This window comes from Narcine bancroftii, chromosome 4 (genome assembly GCF_036971445.1).
Source record: "Narcine bancroftii isolate sNarBan1 chromosome 4, sNarBan1.hap1, whole genome shotgun sequence".
Classification (NCBI taxonomy): Eukaryota; Metazoa; Chordata; class Chondrichthyes; order Torpediniformes; family Narcinidae; genus Narcine; species Narcine bancroftii.
Window position 1 is genome coordinate 265,213,529 of NC_091472.1, and position 23,829 is coordinate 265,237,357.

General features: G+C 41.4%; 1 protein-coding gene across 10 annotated transcripts in view; it reads right to left on the minus strand.

Moving 5' to 3' along the window:
• tfcp2l1 (transcription factor CP2-like 1) overlaps positions 1 to 21,900 on the minus strand; it is a 61,579-nt gene extending 39,679 nt beyond the window's left edge. For 2 of the 10 annotated variants that reach the window (XM_069934899.1, XM_069934897.1), the window contains exons 1-7: positions 21,793 to 21,900; positions 12,424 to 12,575; positions 7,655 to 7,731; positions 6,500 to 6,605; positions 4,152 to 4,258; positions 3,165 to 3,317; positions 1,693 to 1,803 (exon numbers count right to left, since the gene is read on the minus strand). In XM_069934899.1, coding sequence (XP_069791000.1) covers positions 1,693 to 1,803; positions 3,165 to 3,317; positions 4,152 to 4,258; positions 6,500 to 6,605; positions 7,655 to 7,731; positions 12,424 to 12,575; positions 21,793 to 21,845 — 759 coding nt within the window. In that variant the 5' untranslated portion in view covers positions 21,846 to 21,900. Of the gene's footprint in view, positions 1 to 1,692; positions 1,804 to 3,164; positions 3,318 to 4,151; positions 4,259 to 6,499; positions 6,606 to 7,654; positions 7,732 to 8,316; positions 8,507 to 12,423; positions 12,576 to 13,812; positions 13,961 to 19,511; positions 19,606 to 21,792 lie in introns of those variants that run through there. The other 8 variants (XM_069934900.1, XM_069934901.1, XM_069934906.1 and 5 more) reach the window with 7 other exon arrangements.
• Between the last annotated feature and the right edge of the window lie 1,929 nt (positions 21,901 to 23,829).

Here is a 23,829-nt window from a genome sequence, read left to right on the forward strand (position 1 = left end):
CTCCTGGTGTTCACCCATCTACTAGCTGAATCCAGCACTCTGGATGTAATCATCCACTCAAAAGTCTAATTTAGGACTTGCTCAGCCTCTCAGATGATCCTTACTCCATCCAACTCCAGTTCTTCAATACAGTCTTTCAGGAGCTGGGATAGGCGGTACTTCCCACATGTGTAGTCATCAAGAAAACCATCAGATTCCATGTATTCCTGCAGTGTACTGGAGGAGCATCCCACTGCCATATCTGCCATTACTCCTGCACCATTCTACAGTCAACTAAAACCAAACCATCAATCGCAAAAGCAAAAACTTACCCTTCTTACCTGCTTCTTTGGCCTCAGCCTCTTCTTACGCAAGCCTCTCAAGACAAAGACACCAAATTCCCACTCTGACTCTAGCCTCCTCTCTGACAATGGCCGTGCCAAAGGTGGCCCCTCCATTAAACCCAACCTCTCTTTTACGGCTTGAGAAAAAAAGAAAAACCCACAAAAAAAGAGAACTGCATTTGGTGGTGCTCCTCCTGCCATTCCTGCTGCCGATGCCACAACACTTCCCATCCCTGTGCACTGCCCAATGCTTTTAAAGAAAAAATAAGGCTTACCTGCTAGTCACCTATGCCTCCTCATCAAAGCTCCTTGAGCCAAAGCCTAGAGCTCTCACTCCTATCCTGGCCCACTCACACAATGGCAACTCCACTTGTGCCTGCTTTAATTTTAATTGTTCTTGCTATGAATCATGAATAGATTGGTCCGTTAATGAGCTGAGCCCCACAAAACACCTCTTTTTAAATTCTTCTCTCAACCTGCATTTAATGCTCTCCTTGAGAAGAGAGATGATTGAAAGAACAAACTGTTACAAGTCATAGCGATGTCAAGGTGATAAATTTCGGATAACCATCCAAAAGAGAGTTCAGACAAATATCTTATAACTTTAAAGCACATTGATTTTGACATTTGAATCACAAACCACAGAGGAAGCAGAAATTATCATTATTTTCAAATTTGATGAGCTTATTTCTCTAAAAAGAATAATTTAAGAGGTATATCACTGAAATGTGAGCTCACTTACACACAGGAACACTGATCTCCTTCTGCTCGGTAAAATTATGTAACTGTGAATCACTAAAGGAGAAAAATTCACTATTCCCTAAATTATTTTTTTTTATTGTTACAATACTTAAAAAAAAAAATGTATTAAATTCAGGAAGGCTTCAATAACCTCACAAACCAATGCCTTAGTATGAAGAGAATGTTTTTAAAGAAAATCTCAATGTAACAATCTTCCACCCTGTCCTTAGTTAATATAAAACTTCAATACTGAAACAAACCAAATCATTAATCTCTGGAATGCTAGCACATTTGAATAGGTTTAAGAATTAATTGATTAGAATTCTGGAGAAACACCGAGGCCTGTGATTATTCAATGGAGTTGCATATTTAAAACCTTGTAATCCTGGTCTCAGCTCAAAGTTTCTCTCTGGAACGCAGCCCAAATGCCATAATTCTTGACTTAACCTCATACTACAAGCAATGGGAGTTGATGAATGTTGGATATTATAAATTCTGGTAATAATCATTGCTTTATGTTAATATTGGCATTTAGAAAAATGTTGACCATGTTTCCAAGTTAGTGAATATCGTCTTGCATCTCAATTTAATAGTTCCCGCATTCCAATTGCGGCAAAAAGGATCTGACCTCTGTAAAGATTGTTGTTTCGAATGATTGTTGGTACTTTTCTCTCTCCTGGATTGTACGTTTTTCTATCTTTTCCCGATCGGTCTTCTGTTTTCGATCAGCCCCCTTCGGCTTGAAAAACATACATGCCATTACAACCAATTCAAGTTTTGAAGGAAGCCAGAATGTCGTCCAAAATCACTTCTATATATTGAACAAGTGTTGATCAAGCATAAACTCCACACTACATTATAAACAAAACAAGTATTTTCAGTAATTCTGCTTTAAAATAGATTGAAAAAAAAAACAATGAGTCAAATATCATATTCAGCATTAAGTCCAGGAGAGAAGTTCAGTTTGTCAAAAGGATGCCCTCATTGGAAAGAAATTTGACGGTCTGTAATATGTACAAGAGAATACATCCTCCCACTTCCCAATATTCCCTTCTGCACGCTGTTCCATCAAAGTCCCTGAAGATCAGGGGATGTAACCAACAGCCAACTTTCAGTAGAAGTGACAACGGTTTCCTCCTCCTGACTTAATTTTTAAATTTTTTTTTAATTTAGACAAAGCTCAGTAACAGGCCCTGGTGGCCACAGCCCAGTGCTGCTGAATTGCAACTGATTAACCTACACCCCTGGAAAGTTTTGACAGTGGGAGGAAACCAGAGCACCCAGCGGAAACCCACGCAGACATTGGCAGAGCATACAAACTCCATACAGACAGCTCAGGATTCGAAACCCGGTCCGGATCGCTGGCATTGAAACAGAATTGCACTCACTGCTACACTAAACAAGTTGCCCTGATGTATTTAGGCTTTTCAAGGAAGCAATGTTTCCAGAACAGAAGCCTGGCAATTGCCCACCCTCTGAAATTCGTGTTATATGGCGAGCTCTCCACTGGCCACCGTGACAGAGGTGCACCAAAGAAGAGGTACAAGGACTGCCTAAAGAAATCTCTTGGTGCCTGCCACATTGACCACCGCCAGTGGGCTGATCTCACCTCAAACCGTGCATCTTGGCGCCTCACAGTTCGGCAGGCAGCAACCTCCTTTGAAGAAGACTGCAGAACCCACCTCACTGACAAAAGACAAAGGAGGAAAAACCCAACACCCAACCCCAACCCACCAATTTTCCCTTGCACCCGCTGCAACCGTGTCTGCCTGTCCCGCATTGGACTTGTCAGCCACAATCGAGCCTGCAGCTGACGTGGACTTTTACCCCCTCCATAAATCTTCGTCCGCGAAGCCAAGCCAAAGAAAGAAGAAGAAATTCATCAAACCTTGATCCTGCAATTAGAAGCTATTGTGGGGCAAAGCAGAAGAAACTGTTCCAAAAGAGAATGGTGGCTAGACAGCATTCTAAAAATAAATCACTATGCTCAACAAGAGGAATATATTAACCCTTTCACTAAACAAGTTATTTCTGTTTATCAAACTGTTCTGACCCCTGCTTTGCAGTTAGCTCCAACAGCAGCAAGCTTGCAGTCCATACCTTGAACACCTTGATCTGGCAGCTGGCAGAGTGGAGGTGCTCTGTGTATTCACCATTCTCGTTTTGTTTGAATGTGTCGATTTGAATTCTGAATGGAACTCCTTTCTCCCCACCATGCTTCCTGGGGGTGAACTCTGTACTGATGCAATGGACCTGAAATGAAGAGTCAAAACACTTGAGAGTCTCCACCTATCTCTGCACGGTGCTGATGAGACCACAACACAGAAACTGCATTTGTCTCTCTGCACCTGCTTTCAGTCAGTGACACTGGTCAATTTTGGATGAAAGTGACAGTCAAAGGTGCAGCTTGAGTGGCACAGTTAGAGCAACAAATATACAGTGTCAGCGACTCGGGTTCGAATCTGGCATGGTCAGTAAGATCTTTGCAAGTTCACCCCATGATCTGCGTGCACTTGTTTCCTTCCACCCTCCAAAATAGATAGAGCTGGCCCGTTAACTGGGTGGCACATATTTTAAAATTAGACAAACAGCATGGTAATAGAATCTTGCGGCCCATAAGCCTAAGCCGCCCAATTATACCAAATTGACCTACAACCTCCATATGTTTTGAAAGCTGGGAGGAAACTGGAGTGCTCAGATGAAACACATGCAGACACGTGGAGAACATACAAACTCCTTACAAAAACCACTGGATTCTAACCAGGGTTGTGGGCGCTGTAACAGCACTGCAATTCAAAGAGAATGGGCTTCTCCCGTGCTATATCATATATTAAAAAAAAACACAAATGTCATAGAATTTATCTTAATCTGAAAAAGGAAGGTGGATGGTGAATGGCCAATGGAGAAGAAATATAGAAAAGTATAGAAGTTAACTGTGGTAACAAGCAAATTCAGGACAGTAGGATGAAGGGTTAATAATCAATCTCTAAGCAACATGATGGCTCTTCCTCCCCATCCTCAGCATACCTTTCCCACTTTGCATTATTTTAGAGGTTGTGGTGCATTCAGGCAGCGAGTTACTTTTACCTGAACAAAGGCAGAAGTCCTTTTAGTGGGATCCCAGAGAAATTCAACACTATTTAGCTGTAGTGGATTTGCTCGCGGTTCCAGAATGCCAAGGGAGAGCGGCAAGTCTGTGAAAAGTCCCATTGCACGACAAATTTATGATTTATTTCCCAGTATTATATTACCATGTGTAAATTTCTATTTCTTCAGACATGTCAAATTCAGAGAAGTTCATGCAAAACCCAAGGTTGGGACCAGGTGAACTTTCAGTTGCGAACTTGAAGTTACTAAGGTTGCAGAACAATCCCTCAGAAACTTCAGAAACACAAGATGCTGGAATCTTGAGCAAACAATGAGAAACTGGAGTATCTCAACAGGTCAGACAGCATCCATGGGGAGAAGTGATCAATCAGAGTTTCAGGTCGGGACCTTTTTACAAGAGTCTAGACCCAAAAAATTGACCAACCATTCCTTTCAAGATATACTGCCTGACCTGTTGAGTCCCTCCAGCTTCTCATTGTTCCCCTCCAAGATTTTAATTGATAAGCAGCAAGCTAATAAAATCTGAACTCAATGTGGTATTTTTCAAATAAATATTCAAAGCACAGTCATAGTTAAACAACAGTGAAGCAGGCCCTTTGGCTCAACTCATCGATGCTGGTCAGGTCGCCTATCTGACCTGGTCCAGTTTGCCTGAAGCTGGCCTTTTACCTATTCATAAACCTGTCTAAATGTCTTCTAATTGATTCATGGTGCACACCATTGTTGCAACAACAATGAGTCGCACTACAGAGAAGAGGTGGAAAATCTCATGATGTGGTGCAAGAGTAACAACCCAAATCTCAACGTGGACAATCCCAAGGAGATGATTATGGATTTCCGGACTACCCTCCACTACTCATCAAGTTGCTAAGGTTGCAGATCAATCCCTTGGAGACTTAAGATGCTGGAATCTTGGAGTTCACTTAACTAGTGACCTATCATGGACACGCATCTCCTCACTTGTCAGGAAGGCACAACATTGACTGAACTTCCTGAGAAGACTGAAGTGGGCAAGGCTACTGGCCACCAGTATGTAACCATTCTATAGGAGCTCTATGGAGAGGGTCCTGGCCAGCTGCATCACGTACGGTTGCTGCAGTGTGGTACAGATCGGAGGTCAATCTACAGGATCAAAAGAATTGCAGAAAGGATCATGGGAGTCTCCCTCCTCACTGTTCCCCATCCCCCTCCCCCCACCATCAACGTGATCTACCAGGATCGTTGTCTGAAGAGGGTATCCAAAATCAATGATGTCCCCTTCCACCCCATGTACGGCATCTTTCAACTGCTCCTGAGAGGAAAGAGATACAGGAGGATCAGAACCACCAGGCTGAGGAACAGCTTCTTCCCACGGGGAGGGGCAATGCTGAATGACCAAAGGAACTGCTCACACTAACTATCCAAATATCATATTTATGAAACAATATTTATTTGTACACAAATATACCCCACTATACAAAACTAAAGCATCCCACAGAACCTTTTATAAGCCAAAATGGCAAAAAGTGAAGACATGATTACCATTGATTTCTATGGGAAAATGTTTTGAGGATTCTCATACTCAAAAAATAACTCACCAAATCATACCAAATTACACACAAAATCTAAAATAATACTAACTTATAGTAAAAGCAAGAATATGATAAATACCCAGCCTATCTAAAGTGGAAATGATGTACAGTGTAGTTTTACTTACCAGATTGGAAGACAGTGAGTTTTGACAGCGCCACCCACCGCCCTGCCAGCTGCTTTTATATAAGAGCAAAAATCCTTTCATAAATGTGAACACAGCTTTCTTCGTAAAAGCGAATTTTCATAATTCGAGTAGTCGTAAAACGGGGTATACCTGAATATGTATTGTTTGCCTGTATGTGTGTTATGTCTGGCTGCGCATTTCACCCCAAGACCGGAGAACACGGTTTTGTACTTGTGCAATCAGATGACAATAAACTTGACCTCTACCAATTCTTCTGGTAAGTCATTCTGCCACCAGTGTGAAAAATCTTTCCCCTCGAGTCCCTTTTGCACTCTAGTTTTAGACTCCCTTACCCAGGTAAACAACTGATCCTTCATCTTCTCCATGCACTCAATTTAAAATGCCTTAACTTTGGGATGAGTGCTGTGTTATCTCACTGGTCAATAATACAACTGTAGAGCTAAGTTAGATGGGACATACCATCAACTCCTTACTGTAGTGTAATGCCAGATTCAGCCCACAAGTGATCAAGTTCAGATTTATTGCCACATGTACCAAGGTACAGCAAGAACATTGGTTTTGCAAGCAGTGCAGCTATTCGTGAAGCAATGCCATAAGTAGGGTTGCTCACCCAGGTCCAGAATGCGATCTCCAGGCCGATTCCACCTCCAACCCTCCAGTTGCTGGTTCTCGGTGTACTGCAGACGCCGGTCATGGAAAACCACGCGGATAATGCTCTGGAAGAAGATTAATAAACGGCATCTTATTAGGTGGAACTGCAATGCAGCACTGGTCACGTTGCAGCATGCCTGGATGTTCATTGAGGCAGCACAGAAAAAAAATATCAAGTTCATGTTTATTGTTACGTGCATTGAAAGACAGTGAGAAAGTTTGATTTGCAAACAGTCCAGCTGTCATTCCATATGAAGTTCAGCAAGTAAGAAGTGCAGAAAGAGAGAGAGAGAGATCAGTTGGTACGGAGCATTATCCTCCAGTATCAAGAAATCTATCAGTTAACCTTTGGTGAGACAAATGATTGAGTCTCTGCTTTAAGAAATTGATATTTCCAAGGATCCCAGACTTGGAGTGAAGAAATTTCTCATTTCAGTCCTAAATGATCTACACCCCTTTTTTGATACTAGAAGCCTTAATGCATGGTTCCTCAGCCCAGAAAATATTCTGCCCCGTTAAACCTTTAAAATTGCTCACATTCCATTTTCACTTCTCATCCTTCAAAGTATTGAATGTTGCAAACTGAGCCTGCTTAATCTCTCCTGGCATAATGATCCAGCCACCACGAAACCAGTGAGAATGCAACATCATAAGTACAAGGAGGATGTAATAAAATGGTGAATTATATAACATTACACAGTGGCGTCTCTAATAGCTACATTTTTTTTTAAAAGTTACATCTGATAAATTCAAGAAATTAGATAGGTGCACTACAGAAGTTGTGATCTTTGGTTAATCCTTTGGAGCGAGTAGAAGAGAAGCAATAATAGCTGAATTGTTTTTCAAGGAAAAATATAAATAGAAACTGGCAAGTGTCAAATTTAAAATGCATTGTCAGAGTACAGACATGACATCACATTCAACCCTGATTCTTTTCTCCCTGCAGGCGCAGCAGAATTACCACTAATTGGTAGTGCAAAAAAAAACTATATGGCGCTAAGTAACTGTCATGAGAGTTAAATGAGGAAGCAATGATAATCCTGTCCAATTAATTTCAGAATTATATCGACAGCTAGATTGGTTGATCACCTTCAGATGTGACAAAATATCTTACCTTTATATATTTCCCAGTTGTTTCTTGAGAACCTTCCAGAGTTTTGTTGTCAATCATATGGATTTCGTAAGATTGGCCTGGATGATAAGAAAGCATTCAACTCCTTAATTAGAAATTACTTCATTCAATCTACTGAATAATTCATTTGTTGAATATCAAATTTACTATTTTCCTAAATTAATCAATTCAAATTAAATTAAACTTTATTACATACAAAAAAAAACAACTTTTGAGTCATCAGTAAACTCTTCTTTTCATTGCAAGATCTTTAATGAATATAGCATGTTCCCGATCATTCTTGAACCAATTTAGGTTGGATGTGGTAATGTGGGTCTAATTCACATCTGGAATAGATTCCACATTCAACAGATAAGCATTGGGGTAAACTCTAATCATTCCCTCCCCTCCCCTCCCCCCCAATACATTCTCGTAAATAAACATTGTCCCAAAGTTGCATCTCACTGAGGATTCTTGCCCATCTTTCCTGCAGTAACCTGCTTTCTGGATTCAACTTACTCTCACGTTATTTGTCTACCTAATTCTTTACAATACTGCCTACTGCTTGGATGATTTCAGAGCAAGACAATACTTTTAACTTTATTATCATAAGACAAGTTAACTTTACACAAACAAATTACGGTACACATTTTACGTACACTCACCCTCGAAACTCAAGAAAGTCCATAATTCGTCAATTACCCTTTATAAGAATGTCTTTTGATAGTTGTTCGAACTGAGAGGGTCTTGGAACCAAGACTTCTTACTGCTGCCCGACAAATGCAGCTTCTTTTCATCCTCTCCTGCACAATTCTTTATTCACTTCAGGTAGGGTTGGCTGGTCCCAGAATTCCTCTTTGGTTTTAAAAAAACAAAACACTTTCGAAAGTCCTCAATGCTCTTTTATCCCTCCCATCATTTAAACCAGAAGCTATCAACATTCTACATTTCTGTTGACTCGATGTACTGGAGGAAATGGTTCCCAAACAGCACTTCATTATTAACAGAAAATAGATGTTTGTTAGGCAGCAGGCAGACAAACAGAAACATTTGACATGCCTGTTGAAAGGGTACACATTTTCACAATCAAAAAAACCATTATTTTCAATTAGAGGGGTCACATCACAAATTACATCAAAGAAATTAATTGAACAGCATTTCTGGATTTCTATTCAAAGCAACATTTAAATGTTGCTGTAAACAAATATTTCAATACATTAAAAATCAACTTACTGGTTTAAAAATAAACATAAAACTGGGTACAGTGAGAGATTGTCATTTACTTGGCTGCAATGCTTCAGCATTTCCTATTGGCAAGAAATTAAAGTTAGACCTTAACTAAAATATTAACTTCATTTAGACTGTTCATGTTTGTCATTAGTGACCTAATAGACAAAGACCCTTTCGATGTACATTCCTCCCAGGATCGGAGGAGGGGGGAGCAGGGTAAGCAGCCAGAGGTCGTGGTCCATATCAATACCAATGACACGGGTAGAGAAAGCAACGAGGTCCGGTTGGGTACTGATCCAGAAACATGAATTCAAATCCCAGCACAGTAGAGTGGGAATTTAAATTGAGTTAATTAAATAAATACATCTGCAATTAAAAACAAAGAACTATTATCAGTAATACTGACCACAAAACTATCAGAACATCACAGAAATCCAGCTGGTTTGCCAATGTCCACGAGAAGGACATCTGTTGTTCTCACCCAGTCTGGATTAGATGCCCCTTCTGAACCTCACCAATATGGTTGTCTCTTAAATTCCCTTTGAAATAGTCTAACACCTATGCAGTTGCATCAAAATTGCCACCAAAAAAAAAGGAGTGTTAATAAACTGGTTCAAGTAAGTTTTAAGTTGCAGTTTATTTGTCACAAAATTCCTAGTACACCACCCAGGACACACTCTGTTCTCACTGCTGCCATCAAGAAAAAGATACAAGTGCCACAAGACTCACAGCACCAGATTCAGGATCAATTGCTACCCCTCCACCATCAGACTCCTAAACAACAAATTAAATCAGACACTCAATTAAGGACTCTCCCTTTGCACATTATTTATTATTGCATATTTAATTTCTATTTTGCACAGTTTGCTTGCACTTTTTTCTTTGTTTATCTTTCTTTTCTTGAGTGCAGTTTCTTTGCACTACTGAGTTGAAATTCAGGCTGGCCCACAGGAAAAAGAATCTCAGGTTGTATGTGATGTTATTTATGTACTCTGACAATAAATGAGAACTTTGAACAGTGAGAAGTAAACAGCTCTGCTCTTCATTTCAACAAACCTGCAGTGATGGGCAACTAATCCTTGCCTTTACAGGAATAAAAATCCTCCACAAATAAATAATAAAATAGCAACATCTACGGAGCCAAAAAATGGATTAAAAATAACCCATAAAGATAATAAGATCTAGCTATCTAACAGTACCACACTTTAATGAACATAGAAAGGTTGGAGAACTGATGGCTGGAAAAATGGTATAGACAGGAGGGCTTTAGACTCCCGGAGCATTGGGATCTTCACAACTTGAATGCTGAGCACCTCAATGAGATTGGGAACCATATACTGTCAATGAGAAGACTTTCTGGTCCCCATGCCAAAGATTTAAACTCATGGGGGATGGGGGTGGAAATGGGAACTTGAGCATGCAGGGAAATGGTAAATAAGTTCACAAAGCCAGCAGAAGAAAGGCTGGAGAGCTGACAAAACATGTTTTGCAGCATTCGACAGCCAAATCTCAGTGCAGGGAGGTATGCAACGTGACAGACAAGCTGAAGATACAAAGACACACATGGAAAGGAAGAGAGTGGACAGCGAAAGGCCCCTGCAAAGTTGTTAAAGCAAACAAGTCCAATCATGGTGAGAGATGACACAATAAAACATATCAAATGCAAAATTATGAAAAGACTGAATGACCACAGGACAGATGCCTTGAACTCATGATACAAAAACTGCTGGATAAAAGTGGTGGAAACATCACTTGGCAAGTCAGATTAACCAAGACAGTCTTTAAGGTTAACATCTGGATCTTGTTGATGACCTTGGCAGGATGGAGAAAGGGCTGGAGTACAGAAACAGAAAAAGCACAAGGTCATGAGCACTGCACCAGTTATTAGTGTTTGTTGTGTAGGAACTCCAAAAAAGAAAGCTTACGGACAATGATTTTCAATAAGGTAACATAATCTCACAGGTGACAATACCAGGAGGAAGTGTCAACAGAACAATTTGGGCAGGAACTGCATTTGATTAATAGCAAGTCTACAGCTGTCTAATGAAGTCAATGGAACTGAACTTCAGAGCCAAAGTTCAAGGTTGTGCGTGTTACTAGACCGCATATTTAGTATGTATCACAGTGGATCAATTAACAACCCTCCAACTCAAGTTTAAATTTTTACATGCAACCTTCTCACCTGCAACCTCTGCGGTCTTCATATGTTGAATTTACAAGGCCTGAAGTTCTCTACGTCATTAAATTAGCCCGAGTTTCAGGCAACATTTTGTGTTAAGGTTGTGCATTAGTGCTTCAACTCCTTCTGGACTAATAATTTAATTGAGGTTACCCTCCACAGTAACCTCAGTTGCTGGCATTTGCAACACGGGTCATGTGGGTCACACAAGGACATTTAAAAACTGTGCAAGTTACAAGTAAAGAAAAAGTCATACAGAAAAACCCTCGGTATCCAGCACTTATGGGGATTGGTAGATTGCTGGATAATTGAATTTTCTGGTTGATTGAGAATGTGTGTACACTAACTGCTGGGGGTATCAAATTTTAACTTACTTTTTTTTTTAAAACTTATTTATTTTCCGCTATTTTTTTTTCTGGTTGCTTGAATTCCTGATAATAGGGATTTTACTGTATTTGCTTCATTCTCCACGGCACCATTGTTCAATGATACTGGTGCTAGCAGTTTGAAGTTTAACTTCAGATTAACCTCCAAAGTGTTTTATCTCTAGTTTCAGTTACATATTAGGTCAGAGAATGACACCTTGTCATCTGCAGAAAGATAGAGCACATAAACCTTGGGGAAAACCCTCTCACAGTTTGCCTTTCGTTCTCACTTCTAGTCCTGATTTTCACTGGGATGCATTTCCAAATGGGAGAGGTCCTTTGGTGCCCCGCCAATTTGTCTACGTGCACTTACAGAGGCTGCATAGCACCAAGCTAATTGACTGTAAAGATCACGCACTGGTGACTGATTCCGATCTCCGCCGAATACGATACAGACTCCCTTTTCAAATTGGCTCCTTGTCCATAAATCAGGAGTAAAACCCCTCCCAGGGTTTTATTGCTCAATTTGCCTCAACCGCTAAGCAGGTGAATAATTTTAAAGGCTGCACCTAACACCCATAATCACCACCCCCACCCACTGGTTACCGATCTAAAATTCCAGACCACAACCCAGTCACAGACCACCGGTCCTTCCCCAACCTCCTTAGCCTCCAAACATTTCACTGCCCAACAAATGACCCCATGGAGAGACTTAAAACTAACAGATGGCTCCTCGACTTGGGAATGCACGACTTGATTATCAACAGACACCACACATTACCCACTTGTTCCAAAAATAAAATTGGTAATTTCTGCAGATCTTGGGAAAACAGATTAGATCCATAGGGAGAGGTAAGGAACACCAGCCCAAAAGATATCTGCAATCTTAAACATTCCTGTCCATCATATGAAACAGTGTAACTAATAGAGAGGCCAACGTGGAAGAAGAGATGAGGAAGAGGGGATAAAAATCAAAAGTAACTGCTCTGTTTTGATACCTTGGTTGAGATAGGTCAAAGTTTCTTCATGGAGTTTGACAGCTGGAGAGGTGGCTGCACACAGCAGGTACTGGAATGGGAGCAGCTTGGCATCAGTTCTTGGCGAGGTATTCCACTCCTCATATTTAAAAACTGGCAATGCAAGGACATCACTGAAATGAAACAGAAGATCCAAGTTCAGTCAACCGGTTATATCTGATTTTTTTTTTCACACGATGATCCACAAACAGATTCTAAAAAAGTGGTGATGCAGGTGAAGGCGGCATCTAGCACATTCTTCTTCAACGGTCAGAACACAGGGTTCAGGAGCAGAAAAGTCCTGCTGGACAGGACATTGATGAGATCGTAACTGGAGCATTGCGTGCAATTTTGTTCACCCAGCTAATGGGAAAGTCATCATCAAGCTGGAAAGGGTGCAGAAAATGTTCAGGAGAACTTTGCTAGGACAAAGGCTTGAATTGCGACTTTTCTCCCCGGTGTGTAGGAGGCCAAGGGGAGACCTGATAGAAGTTTATAAAATCAAAAGCAGAGGCAAATAATAAGAGCAGTTTTCTTACATTATGTGAATCTAAAACCAGAGCCCACCAAATTTAAGGTGAGAAGGGAAAGATTTAAAAGGGAACTGAGGGACACCATTCACACAGAGAGAGCAGTGGGGATATGGAACAAGCTACCCGAGGAAGTGGCAGAAGCCACTTGTAAACTGCGTAGATAGGAAAGGTTTAGAGGAACATAGGCTGATTGTGGGAACATTGGTTGGCATGCACAAGATGGGCTGAAGGGTTTTCCCCTGCTGAAGGACTGTATGACTAATGGATTGAGATAAAGATCATTTCATGTCTTTGCCTCATCACCATAAGCTGATTTACACAACTCAGGCCTGATGCAAAAGTAAGAGAATAATAACTTGGACTTTCATTAAAAAAATTCATTGTTTTACCCTGTCTCAAATCACTTTATAGCCAACATCATAGCTTTAAAGACTCCTTGTATAATATACAATAAAGAGGCAGTCAATTTGCACACACCAAGCTCCTTGTGATACAAGGTTTCAGCATGAGCTACATAAACCCAATGCTATCTTATCAATGATACCCAAATCCAGACCTTATTTTTCTATGGAAAAAGATGGTGTTTGGATACTTGTGTATCAAACCAAATGCAATTTATAATCACTCACACAAGTTATTTCATAGGATCTCTTAATGATAAGCCAGCTATTCCTTACACATGTATAGAAGAGCTGTAAAAACAGTGGATGTAGAAAACATACTCAGAATCTTGTCACGTTCTCAACGTTTAGAAATGGAAAATAAAACAAATGATCAAATGCCCGTGGGAGGTCTAAACACTGGTAACAGACGTGGTAGAATGGATCATCATATTCACCACAGCAAATTGAATGCAGTTCTCTGCAATGTGTGACTCACAGGTCAGACACACTGATTAAACTTCCAAAGATTGCTCCTTTGTTTTCCAAAATCTGTCAAAGCTTTCCAAACTCAAGGTGATGAGCAAGTTGAAGACCACACTGGATCTGATGAACAAAACCAAAGGCTTCAGAGAATGGTCAACAACAAAAATAAGGTCAAGTGCAAGATTTAACTGGTGGTGTAGAATAAAAGAGCAGTGCCTCCCTGTTGCTAATTGTTACGAACTAATTAACCTTATTGTACTAACAAAGGAACAGTAATGGAAAATTCACCAGACAATAGTAAATTCAAAATAATAGCTCATAATTAAACTATTAATAACGTAACATTTCTTACTTATCTCCAAGCTTTAAATTTAACCCCACTATGTGCGTGTGTGCATATTAAAGTCCAAAACCATTACAGTTTAAGAAGCTTCATTCTGAAAAAAAATCACTTTTAATAGTCCAGTTTCAAACATCTTGTTGACTTCAGGATCCTTTTGAAATGCAGTTCAGAATTAATTATGAAGCACTTTTAAACATTATATTTTCAAGTCTCTTTCAACTTACAATTCTCTTGATGAGCCGTCTTTCACAGAAATATTCTTCAAACAGGAACGACCATTTTCTGGGCACAAATGAGCAGTGGTCTTACTTATTTAAAAGCCACTTATGTAGTATCTCCTGTGAATAGGATAATACAAGTCCTGCCTTTCCTGGAAGTCAAATTTTCTTCTTAAGGGTCACGATGAGGCTGTCGGAAAGTGGTTTCGCTTTTGAAACCCACTTATTTTCTGTATTTCCCCCTTTATTAGGAGTAACACATAACAGCACCTATTCAGGTTTTACTGTGAATCAACCCTGTCTTTCACATGATTCCATTTCCTGTGTGTGTCACAGGGTCTTCACCTGAACTGATCCAAAAATGTCTGAATTTGATCATCCATTTTTCAAAATCATGTGATATCAATGAGGTTAGTCTCCATTCTTAGAAAACATGTTTCCATGTACCAGAATCCTTAACAGTTTTAGTTTCATTTCTACAAAACCTCGCCTTTTCCAAAACCACCCTATATCCATAATAACCTCTGATCTCATCTCTGTTCCAAGAGACTTAATTGCTTTTAAGAACCACACCTGGCATTTGAGTTTCAATTAAGAACGCTTCTGTTCCATTATGGCTCGGCTATCCAGACGTCTTGACTCTGAGAATGAACTCTCTCTCTGAGTACAATGGTTCTCTGTAAATGTGCTGTGACCTGTGTGTGACCCTGCACCAACTTAAAATATAACAATATTTTAACTCTATAACTTACTTTACTAAGACATTTTTATATGAAATAGTTTAACATTAACCCAAATATTTATATTAACACAGATCCATTACACTAATCATCTGGCTCCTGGAGTACATTTTGAACCTGGGTTTTGAAGGAATTGATCTTCTTCCTTTGTGATCGTCTTCCACTCTCAAACCTCCAACATTTGCAACAGCATTAATATTTTCTGACCTACAGTAGCTATTAATAATTGACCTCTTTTGGTGAATTATTGAAAGTTCATACATACCAAGTGAGAATTTGTTTCCATTCTCTTTCCAAGTACATCAAGCACCATTTCCTTACCCCTGCTGCAATAGTACATGCAACAACATACTGCTTTACGAAACTAGGGCATTCCTACAGAACCATTCATAAGCCAAAATGGCGTAAAGCAAAGAAGTGATTACCATTGATTTCTATCAGAAAATATTTTGAGCGTTCCAGACCCAAAAAATAACCCAACAAATTACATATGAAACCTAAAAATAACAATAACATATAGTAAAAGCAAACTTTGATATGATAAATATACAGCCTATATAAAGTAGAAATAATGTATTTACAATTCTCTTTCCAAGTGCATCAAGCACTTGCCAGAAGACGGCGTGTATTGACAGCCACACACTGACAATCCCACTTTAATGTAAAAGTGAAAAACCCTTCGTAAAAGTAAACACTGCTTTCTTTGTAAAAGCTAATTTTTGAAATTCAAGTATTCGTAAAGCCAATGTTCCACTAAAGGCATTTTAGTTGTAGTACAGCAAAGTTGTAAGTTTTTCACTGCGGAATTCCAATGGTTTGATCTACATATTTGCCGACGATACCACGGTAGTGGGTTGTATATAAAAAAAAGGCGATGAGTGAGCATTCAAAGAGATTGAAAACTTGGCTGATTAATACACCAACATCAACATTGCACTCAAAGTCACCAAAACCAAGAAGCTGATTGCCAACTTCAGGATGTGAAAACCAGAGGTATAAAGTCCAGTGATCATTGGGGGTATCAGAGGTGGAGAGGGAGTCACTATCTCGGAGGATCTTTCCTGGAGCCAACACACTCATGGCATCGTAAACAAAGCAGATCAGCCCCTCTCCTTCCTCAGGAGTTTGCGGACATCTGAAATATCAGAAACCCTGGCAAATTTCTACAGATGTGTGGTGGAAAGTGTGCTGACCGGCTGCAACACAGTCTGGTACGAGGACACCAATACCCCTGAGCATAAAGCCCTCCAAAAGGTAATGGATACAGCCCAAGCTATCACAAGCAAAACCTTCCTGACCATTGAGAATGTCTACAGGGAATGCTGCCATTGGAGACAATCATTAAGTATCCACACCACCCAGCACACGCTCTGTCCTCGCTGCTGCCATCAGGAAAGAGGTACAGGTGCCACAAGACTCATACCACCAGGTTCAGGAACGGCTGCTACCCCTCCACCATCATTCTCCTCAACAACAAACTCAATCAGGGACTCATTTAAGGACTCTTTTGCATTTCATTGATTTTTTTAAAATACTCTCTGTATTGCAGTCAGGTTATTTACATTCATTAACTGTTTATAGGCCTTTTTTGTTTACATATGTAAGTTGTGCAGTTTTTTTTCCATGCACAGCAATAAGTGGCACCATAATTCTGCTTGGTCCGCAAGAATCTGAGGGTTGTATGTGATGTCATGTATGTACTCTGACAATAAATCTGAATGTGAAATCTAATGAGGCTAGTTCAGGTAGGAATTACAATTACTGTAGAACAATTTGTTCCAATTTGCCTGGAGTTACAGTATGAAACCATTTAGTTAGAGGCAATCCATTCTGCAAGTTCAAGCAGAGAATTTGGATATCGGTGGATACACGCTTCACAGAACCTGAAACATGCATATTGGGAAATGGGAGGGAGGACTTAGAAATTATTTTTTCGATGTCAAATCTAATGGCTTTGCTGCAATGGAGCAAGAATCACCAGGGGGAAAAAAATGAACAACATTCTTATCTGTTAAGGATCAAAATGGATACCATGCGATCTCACACAGTTTCATTGTGACTCTGGTACTCTCTACATCCATTCCAATCAAGAACTTCTTGCACTTCTTAGCCTTGACAGTTTTATTTTGTTTAATGAAACTGGATGATTAAACATTGTGGAAAAAAATGTTCAGCTGAATAGCAAGGAAACCCGACTTCTCACTTAATTTAGACATCCAGCAGAGAAACAGGTTCTACCTGCCCATGCTGCCAAAATACCCCAATTAACCAACAACCCCCGTACATGTTGAAGGATGGGAGGAAACTGGAATGCCTGGAGAAAACCCACGCAGGCACGGATTCGAATGGGGGTTGCGCTCACCACTACTCTAACCTTTCATGCAAGTTCCAGATTAAAATGATCAGTTAAACTGATGGCAAAGGGTTCATCTTCTGCTCAAGTTCCAACCTCAGCCTCCAGGCACTCATTCTCCAAGGTCACAGCTTAACCCCTGACCAATGTCAATGCTCCATTATAAAAGAAACTGAAAGAGCTTTGTGATTCCCAGATTTGATGACTCATTCCTGCTTTTCCCTTTGAGCAAAGTTGCATTTTTTGTGACACTAAGGTCTTTCCAGATCATTGCCCAAATGAGAAGTATCAATGCTCTAGCTCTGTGACTGAAAGATCAAACACAAGCTTCAGTCCACAGATGGTTTACTACAACAAGACAGACTCACATAGTAATCAGACACCTCGGCCATAAATTTCCCTGCTTCTGTGGTCTATTCTTCAATACATGGCATATAGATCTCAAGATATAGGAGCAAAAGTAGGCCCATTGGCCCATCGAGTCCACTGCACCATTCTAATCATGAGCTGATCTATCCTCTCACTCAGCATCACTCCTCAGCTTTCTCCCTTCAACCCATGATGCGCTGACTAACTAAATACCTGTTAATCTCTGCCTCAAATACATCCAGAGGTCATACATACTAGCATTGTTCTAAGATCTGGCAAAAACCTGGAACATACCTATAAAAGACTAGTTTAGTGGCATTTATAATGTCTAGAGTAATGTTTCTCAACCATGGATCCCCAGAGCCCTAGAGTTCTGCAAGAGGTCACTAGGGGTTCTGCAAGAAACAGTGATAAATAGGCAAATGCATTTTTGTTTAATTTTATATTCATAATTTTACTATACACGGACAGCATATTGTTGGAAAATCTTTGGTTATTATAATAGAGGCTTTAACCTCTTATGTTATATAAAATGAAAACCTCAGTGTGAGGTCTCATAAACAAGCAGTATGATTTTTTTTTTGTATTGCCAATAAATTTGACAAAAGGGTCATTTTTTTTCCTTAAACAAGTTATTCAAAAACATGTTTTTCATGTGAACTATGATAAAAAATATAAAAGAGATAGATATTAATAATGGCATATAATTTTTATGCAGGGATTCCCTGTGACATTAAAACTATTTCAAGGGTTCCACAAAGGTAAAAAGGTTGAGAAATGCTGGTCTATAGCAATGGCTTTCAACCTTTTTCTTTCCACTCATATACCACTTTAAGTAATCCCTATGCTATCAGTGCTCTGTGATTAGTAAGGGATTGCTTAAGGTGGTATGTGAGTGGGGAAGGAAGGCTGAGAATCACTGCTCAAGACCCAATTGTCACTGAAATATTTTGCTTGAGAAAAATGGTCATTGGCCTATTTCCTTCGGAGTTATCAAACCGTGCACATAACAAGCCAAATATGTACAATTAAAACAGTGGTTTTCAAACCTTTTCTTTTCACCCACATAGCACCTTAAGCAATTCCTTACTAATCACAGAGCATCTATGACATAGGGAATACTTAAATTGGTAGGTGAGTGGAAAGAAAAAGGTTGAAAATGTCTATAGCTTATTGTTGATTATTCAACAGTCAGATAAAAGATGCCTTATAACTCTCAGAACACTAGACTGTTTAAATCTAGTTTCGATAATGATTCTTTATCTATAACGTCGACTATTTCTATTCATGAACGCTGCCGGATCTACTGAGTACCTCCGGCTTCTCTTTGTGCACTGATTGGATATACGTTCTTCAAATTCACATTTAACTATTTATTTTTGAAACCAAGTTTGTTTGTTTGCTTTAATTGCTGGGATTGATGGGCAGACATTTGTCCATCTGGGCTATTAACCTGGAGCATATCAAGGAAAATCAAGACACAGGAAAGTTAGAGTAGGAAAGTAACACAGAAGAAAAATAGGACAACTATAATTTTACTGAATGATAGAGAGCATACAAATGGTCAAAGGAGTAACAAGAAAAAGTCTGTAGATGCTGTGAATGTAGTTTAAAAACACAAAAGGGCTGGAGAATCTTTGCAACTCACTCAGTCTTAGAGAGTGCTGCACAACAACTGGATTCCAGCACGTTCATGAGGGAACCTTAACATTTCAATCTGGTGGAGCTGACATCAAGATTCTCTGAGAAATAAACAAAGAGTTTAAAAAAAAACTAATTCCTATCTCCAGATGTGTTTTGCTGCATTCAGGCCCCTTTACTAAGCACCCACATTTTTGGAGAATATTAAAATGTCAGAAATGCAGGAATGAGTGTTAAGTGATGGCTGAATCCTATTTTCATCCTGCCCCATTACTAAATGTGCATTCATTTTCCAATTTCTCAGAGACAAAGATATACAAGGCCAATAATATTTCCATATTATCAAAGTAGATGCTTCTTGGAGATTAGCTCACTTGTTGATGAATATTTGTTTGTCTCGATAAAGGGTCTCATCTATTTCTACACATGGATGCTGTCCAATTTACTGAATTTACAAGAGTATCAAGTTCCTTGAAGTGCATGTATTCCCTCAACACCAGCTCCAGTCAAAAAAAGCCCAGCAACACCTCTGCTTCTTGAGAAGGGCTGAGGAAAATTCATCTCCCACCCCTCATCCTTGCTACATTCTACGGTGGAGGTACTGAGAACATCTTGTGCGACTGCATCACTGCCTTGCTCTGGTACCTGTACCACCTCGGATCACAAGAACCTACAGAGGATAGTGAAGTCAGCGGAAAAGATAATTGGGGGCCCTCTTCCTACCATGAAGGACATCTACAACACTCGATGCAGGCAAAAGGCAATAAACATTGTGAAAGACTCCACCAACCCCTCATGTAAACTGTTTTCCCTCTGCCATCTGGTAAGAGATACTGTAACACTCAGACCCTAACATCCAGATTGGACACAGTTTCACCCCCCCCCCCCCCCCCACCAAAGCCATCAGGTTCCTGAATTTCCAGGACATATGTGGATAGTGTACTCTTGACGTTTACTGTATATGTCTTAATATTTAAATGTTTTTAACTTCTACTATTATATTTATGTAAATATGCTCCGTGGTCCTGGAGAAACGCTATCTCATCTTTACCGTGCGAGCAGAGTATGAACGATAAATAAAGGTGACTTGACTTGAAGCAACTCATTGTTTGCAGTGACTATAGCTGATCATTTCCTCCTCTTCCTTTGATATTAGTTGTGATCCATTGTGTTTTATGTACATGGGAAGCTGCAGCAAGTAAGACTTTCACCGCATCTGAACACATAACGACTGAAATTCTACAGCCAAAAGAAAATAAAAATTCAAACTGTGGAGAAACTCCGCCTCTACGGAGGGAACGACGAGAGAGTCAATGTATTGAGTCGAGACCCTGCATCAGGACTGGGGCAACGTGTGGACCCGAAGGGGAGTCCTTGGCGTGCATCCTGGACTCACAGCACCTCCTCATTAGTCAGGAAGTCACAGCAACCCCTACACTTCCTAAGGGGGCTGAGGAGGGCAAGGCTACCAGCCCCCATCCTGACCACCTTTTACAGGAGCCCAATGGAGAAGGTCTTGGTGGGCTGTACCCTTGGCAGCTGCAAAGCATCAGACTGGAAGTCGATGCAGAGGATCATGAAAACAGCCAAGTTGAATGCTAAAACACCACTGGGGTCTCCTTTCCTCTGACACATGACATAAGCGTTGTCTAACTGGGGTTCAAGTTTCGTCCATCCACGACCATCAAGTAGGTCCAGGAGCATCAAAATCAGGACTTGGGAGAGATTCTTCCCACGGGCTGCGAGACCGACCCACCGTGAAAATCATCCCACTATATTCTGTCCTGTTTGAATGGGACCGTTCTGCACTGTGGATTGAGTGTTTGTGTGCACGTCCATGGTCAGGAGAGGAGCTGCTTTCTCGGGTGGTACAATCGCACGAGAATGTATTGAACTTGAGCCTCGACAGACGCTGCCCGGGGGTGTCCCCCACCCACCACCACCACTGTGTTGACCGCCAGCATCTGCAGTCTCCATTCACTCAGGAGTTTGCAAAGTTTAACTCAGACAACTATTTTCATCAATTGGTTCCAACAAGATCCTTTTTTTTAAATAACTCAGAAATAGATTTGGACAATCGCCTGAAATCTTTTCAAATGCGCCCGACTCACCCAGAATCGACAATCACGGAACTGCAAAGCTCCAGGACTATTCGCAATTGGACACATTCTCTCATCCAGTGGCTTTGATACCATTCCCCGCTTTGCAATTTTAATTGATCAAGATTTTTTAAAACCCCTTTGCCTTGTTTAGTTCGTTTCCTGCCTTGCTTTCGCACTCCTACTTACCGAAGGGAGCTGTTGCTACTGTGTTGCTGGGGTTGCGTGTGCCAAAATAACATTGTGATCGCTCCACCCAGTCCCTCGCCACCTCCCCGCTGTTCGTCCGACCGCTCCGGGGAGCCGCTTATATCCCCTAAGTGACGTCAAGGTCAAAGCGCTCGCTGCAAAGTGCAAGGAGCAGGTCGAGTCAACGCCTTCCCCCATCCCGTATCTCCAACCTCTCACCGTGTCCTGTTTGGCAGAGAGGAGCCGCATCTCGATGAGACCGGAGTTTTCCGGAATGCAGGGGGTGGGTGGCTGGAAAGGGTCTCTAACACTCCCCCCTTGGCAGTGAAGTGACGAACTTCTGCCAAGGAGACCCTCACAAGCAGTGATTTCATCTGTTCCGCGGGCCAAAAAAGTACCTTTTCAAAAAGGAACCTTCTAAAGCACACATGTCAAACTCTGGCCCGCGGGCCAAATTTGGCCCGCGATATAATTATATTTGGCCCGCAAGATTATATCAAAAATGTATTAGAGGTGGCCCGCTGGCCGCCGCCAGTATAGCACATGCACAGTAACCGCTGTGTCCCAGGGTGAGAGAGAGAGAGAAAAATCCTGGTCCTTGAAAAGTAGTGGTGGGTGGTTTTATAAACACGCTGTCGTGTCCCCCCACCACCGCAGAGCAGCCTGGCCGGTGTCAGGGGAAGCCAAGGCCGCTTCCCAGCACCCGGAACCCCAGTGGCACAGCGTTTCTTGGAGCTGCAGATGGAGTCGGGACGCCGGAGGGAAGATTGGGGCTCCCCGCCGGGCGATCGGGGCGCCGGCCGCCCTGCGCCTTCCCACCGGACCAGCGGCGGGTGCCCGGAGTACACGTGGAGAGCGAGGCTGGTCGGGCAGGTAGGGTGGAACCCCCGGCCAATCTCGGAGTGGCGTGGGCTGGATCGGGATTAGCCACGCTCACCTGCTCCTCCACCGCTGACCAGGATCCCAGTGCGGTCCTGAGCGCGGAGACTGCCCTGGAAAGGTCCTGGGACACCGGCACGGAAAGAAAAGGGGGTCCGGGAGAAACTCAGCAAGTCAAGGGGGGTCCGGGAGAAACTCAGCAGGTCAAAGGGGGATCCGGGAGAAACTCAGCAGGTCAAAGGGGGATCCGAGAGAAACTCAGCAGGTCAAGGGGAGGGGTCTGGGAGAAACTCAGCAGGTCAAGGGGGGGCCTGACCTCGCCAGGACCGTTGCCCACTCCCCCTCCCTGCCGCAGGCCGACCCGCGACTCACGGTGACGGGGCCGCTGATCCGCCGAGACGCCGCCCTGCAGCGAGAGCCGATGCCCCCGCACTGTCATTGTCCAACCCGATCGCCCGCAAACCTCGCCCTCCCGCACACAGGCCTGAGTAAGTATTATGAACTTTAATCTCAGGATAAAACGATCTTCCAATAGTTTCATGTCACAGTGATAAATATATTCCTGGTTAAAAATGGTCCTGCACCTGGATACAAGCTCATTAGGCATAAAACTTGAAAAGTGTGTAAATCAAAGGATATCTGTACCAATGGAAAAAGGGCATGGCAAATAACCCTGCTAGAGTTCATGCCCATTTGATTGTTTCAGGAATAATGTTATTCTCCCACATTCTCAATAGCCCTCAGATTTTACTATTCGACAGCACACTAGCAACATTTGACAAATCCTCTATAGAGAAATATTATTTATTGAATATTTTATTTTTCATTTGTTAATGCTTCTGGAAAGAGTTTATCCAAAACTATTATTAAACATTTATTTTAATAAGAAAAAGTTTAACATTACATATGTTGAGAGAAGAGAAAACATGCAGATGTTGTTGAAAATTTTCAATAAATATTTAGTTCGGCCCTCGACTTAGTCCAAGTTTTTAATTTTGGCCCTCCGTGAATTTGAGTTTGACACCCCTGTTCTAAAGAAAACCCTGGGTTTATATTGGAAGTGGCTGTGTGTGTGTTTAAGTGGGGGGGGGGGGTGAAAGGGGAAAGAATGGCAATAGCTAGGCAAGGAAAATATCACAGCTGTGCTTAGACAGGGAA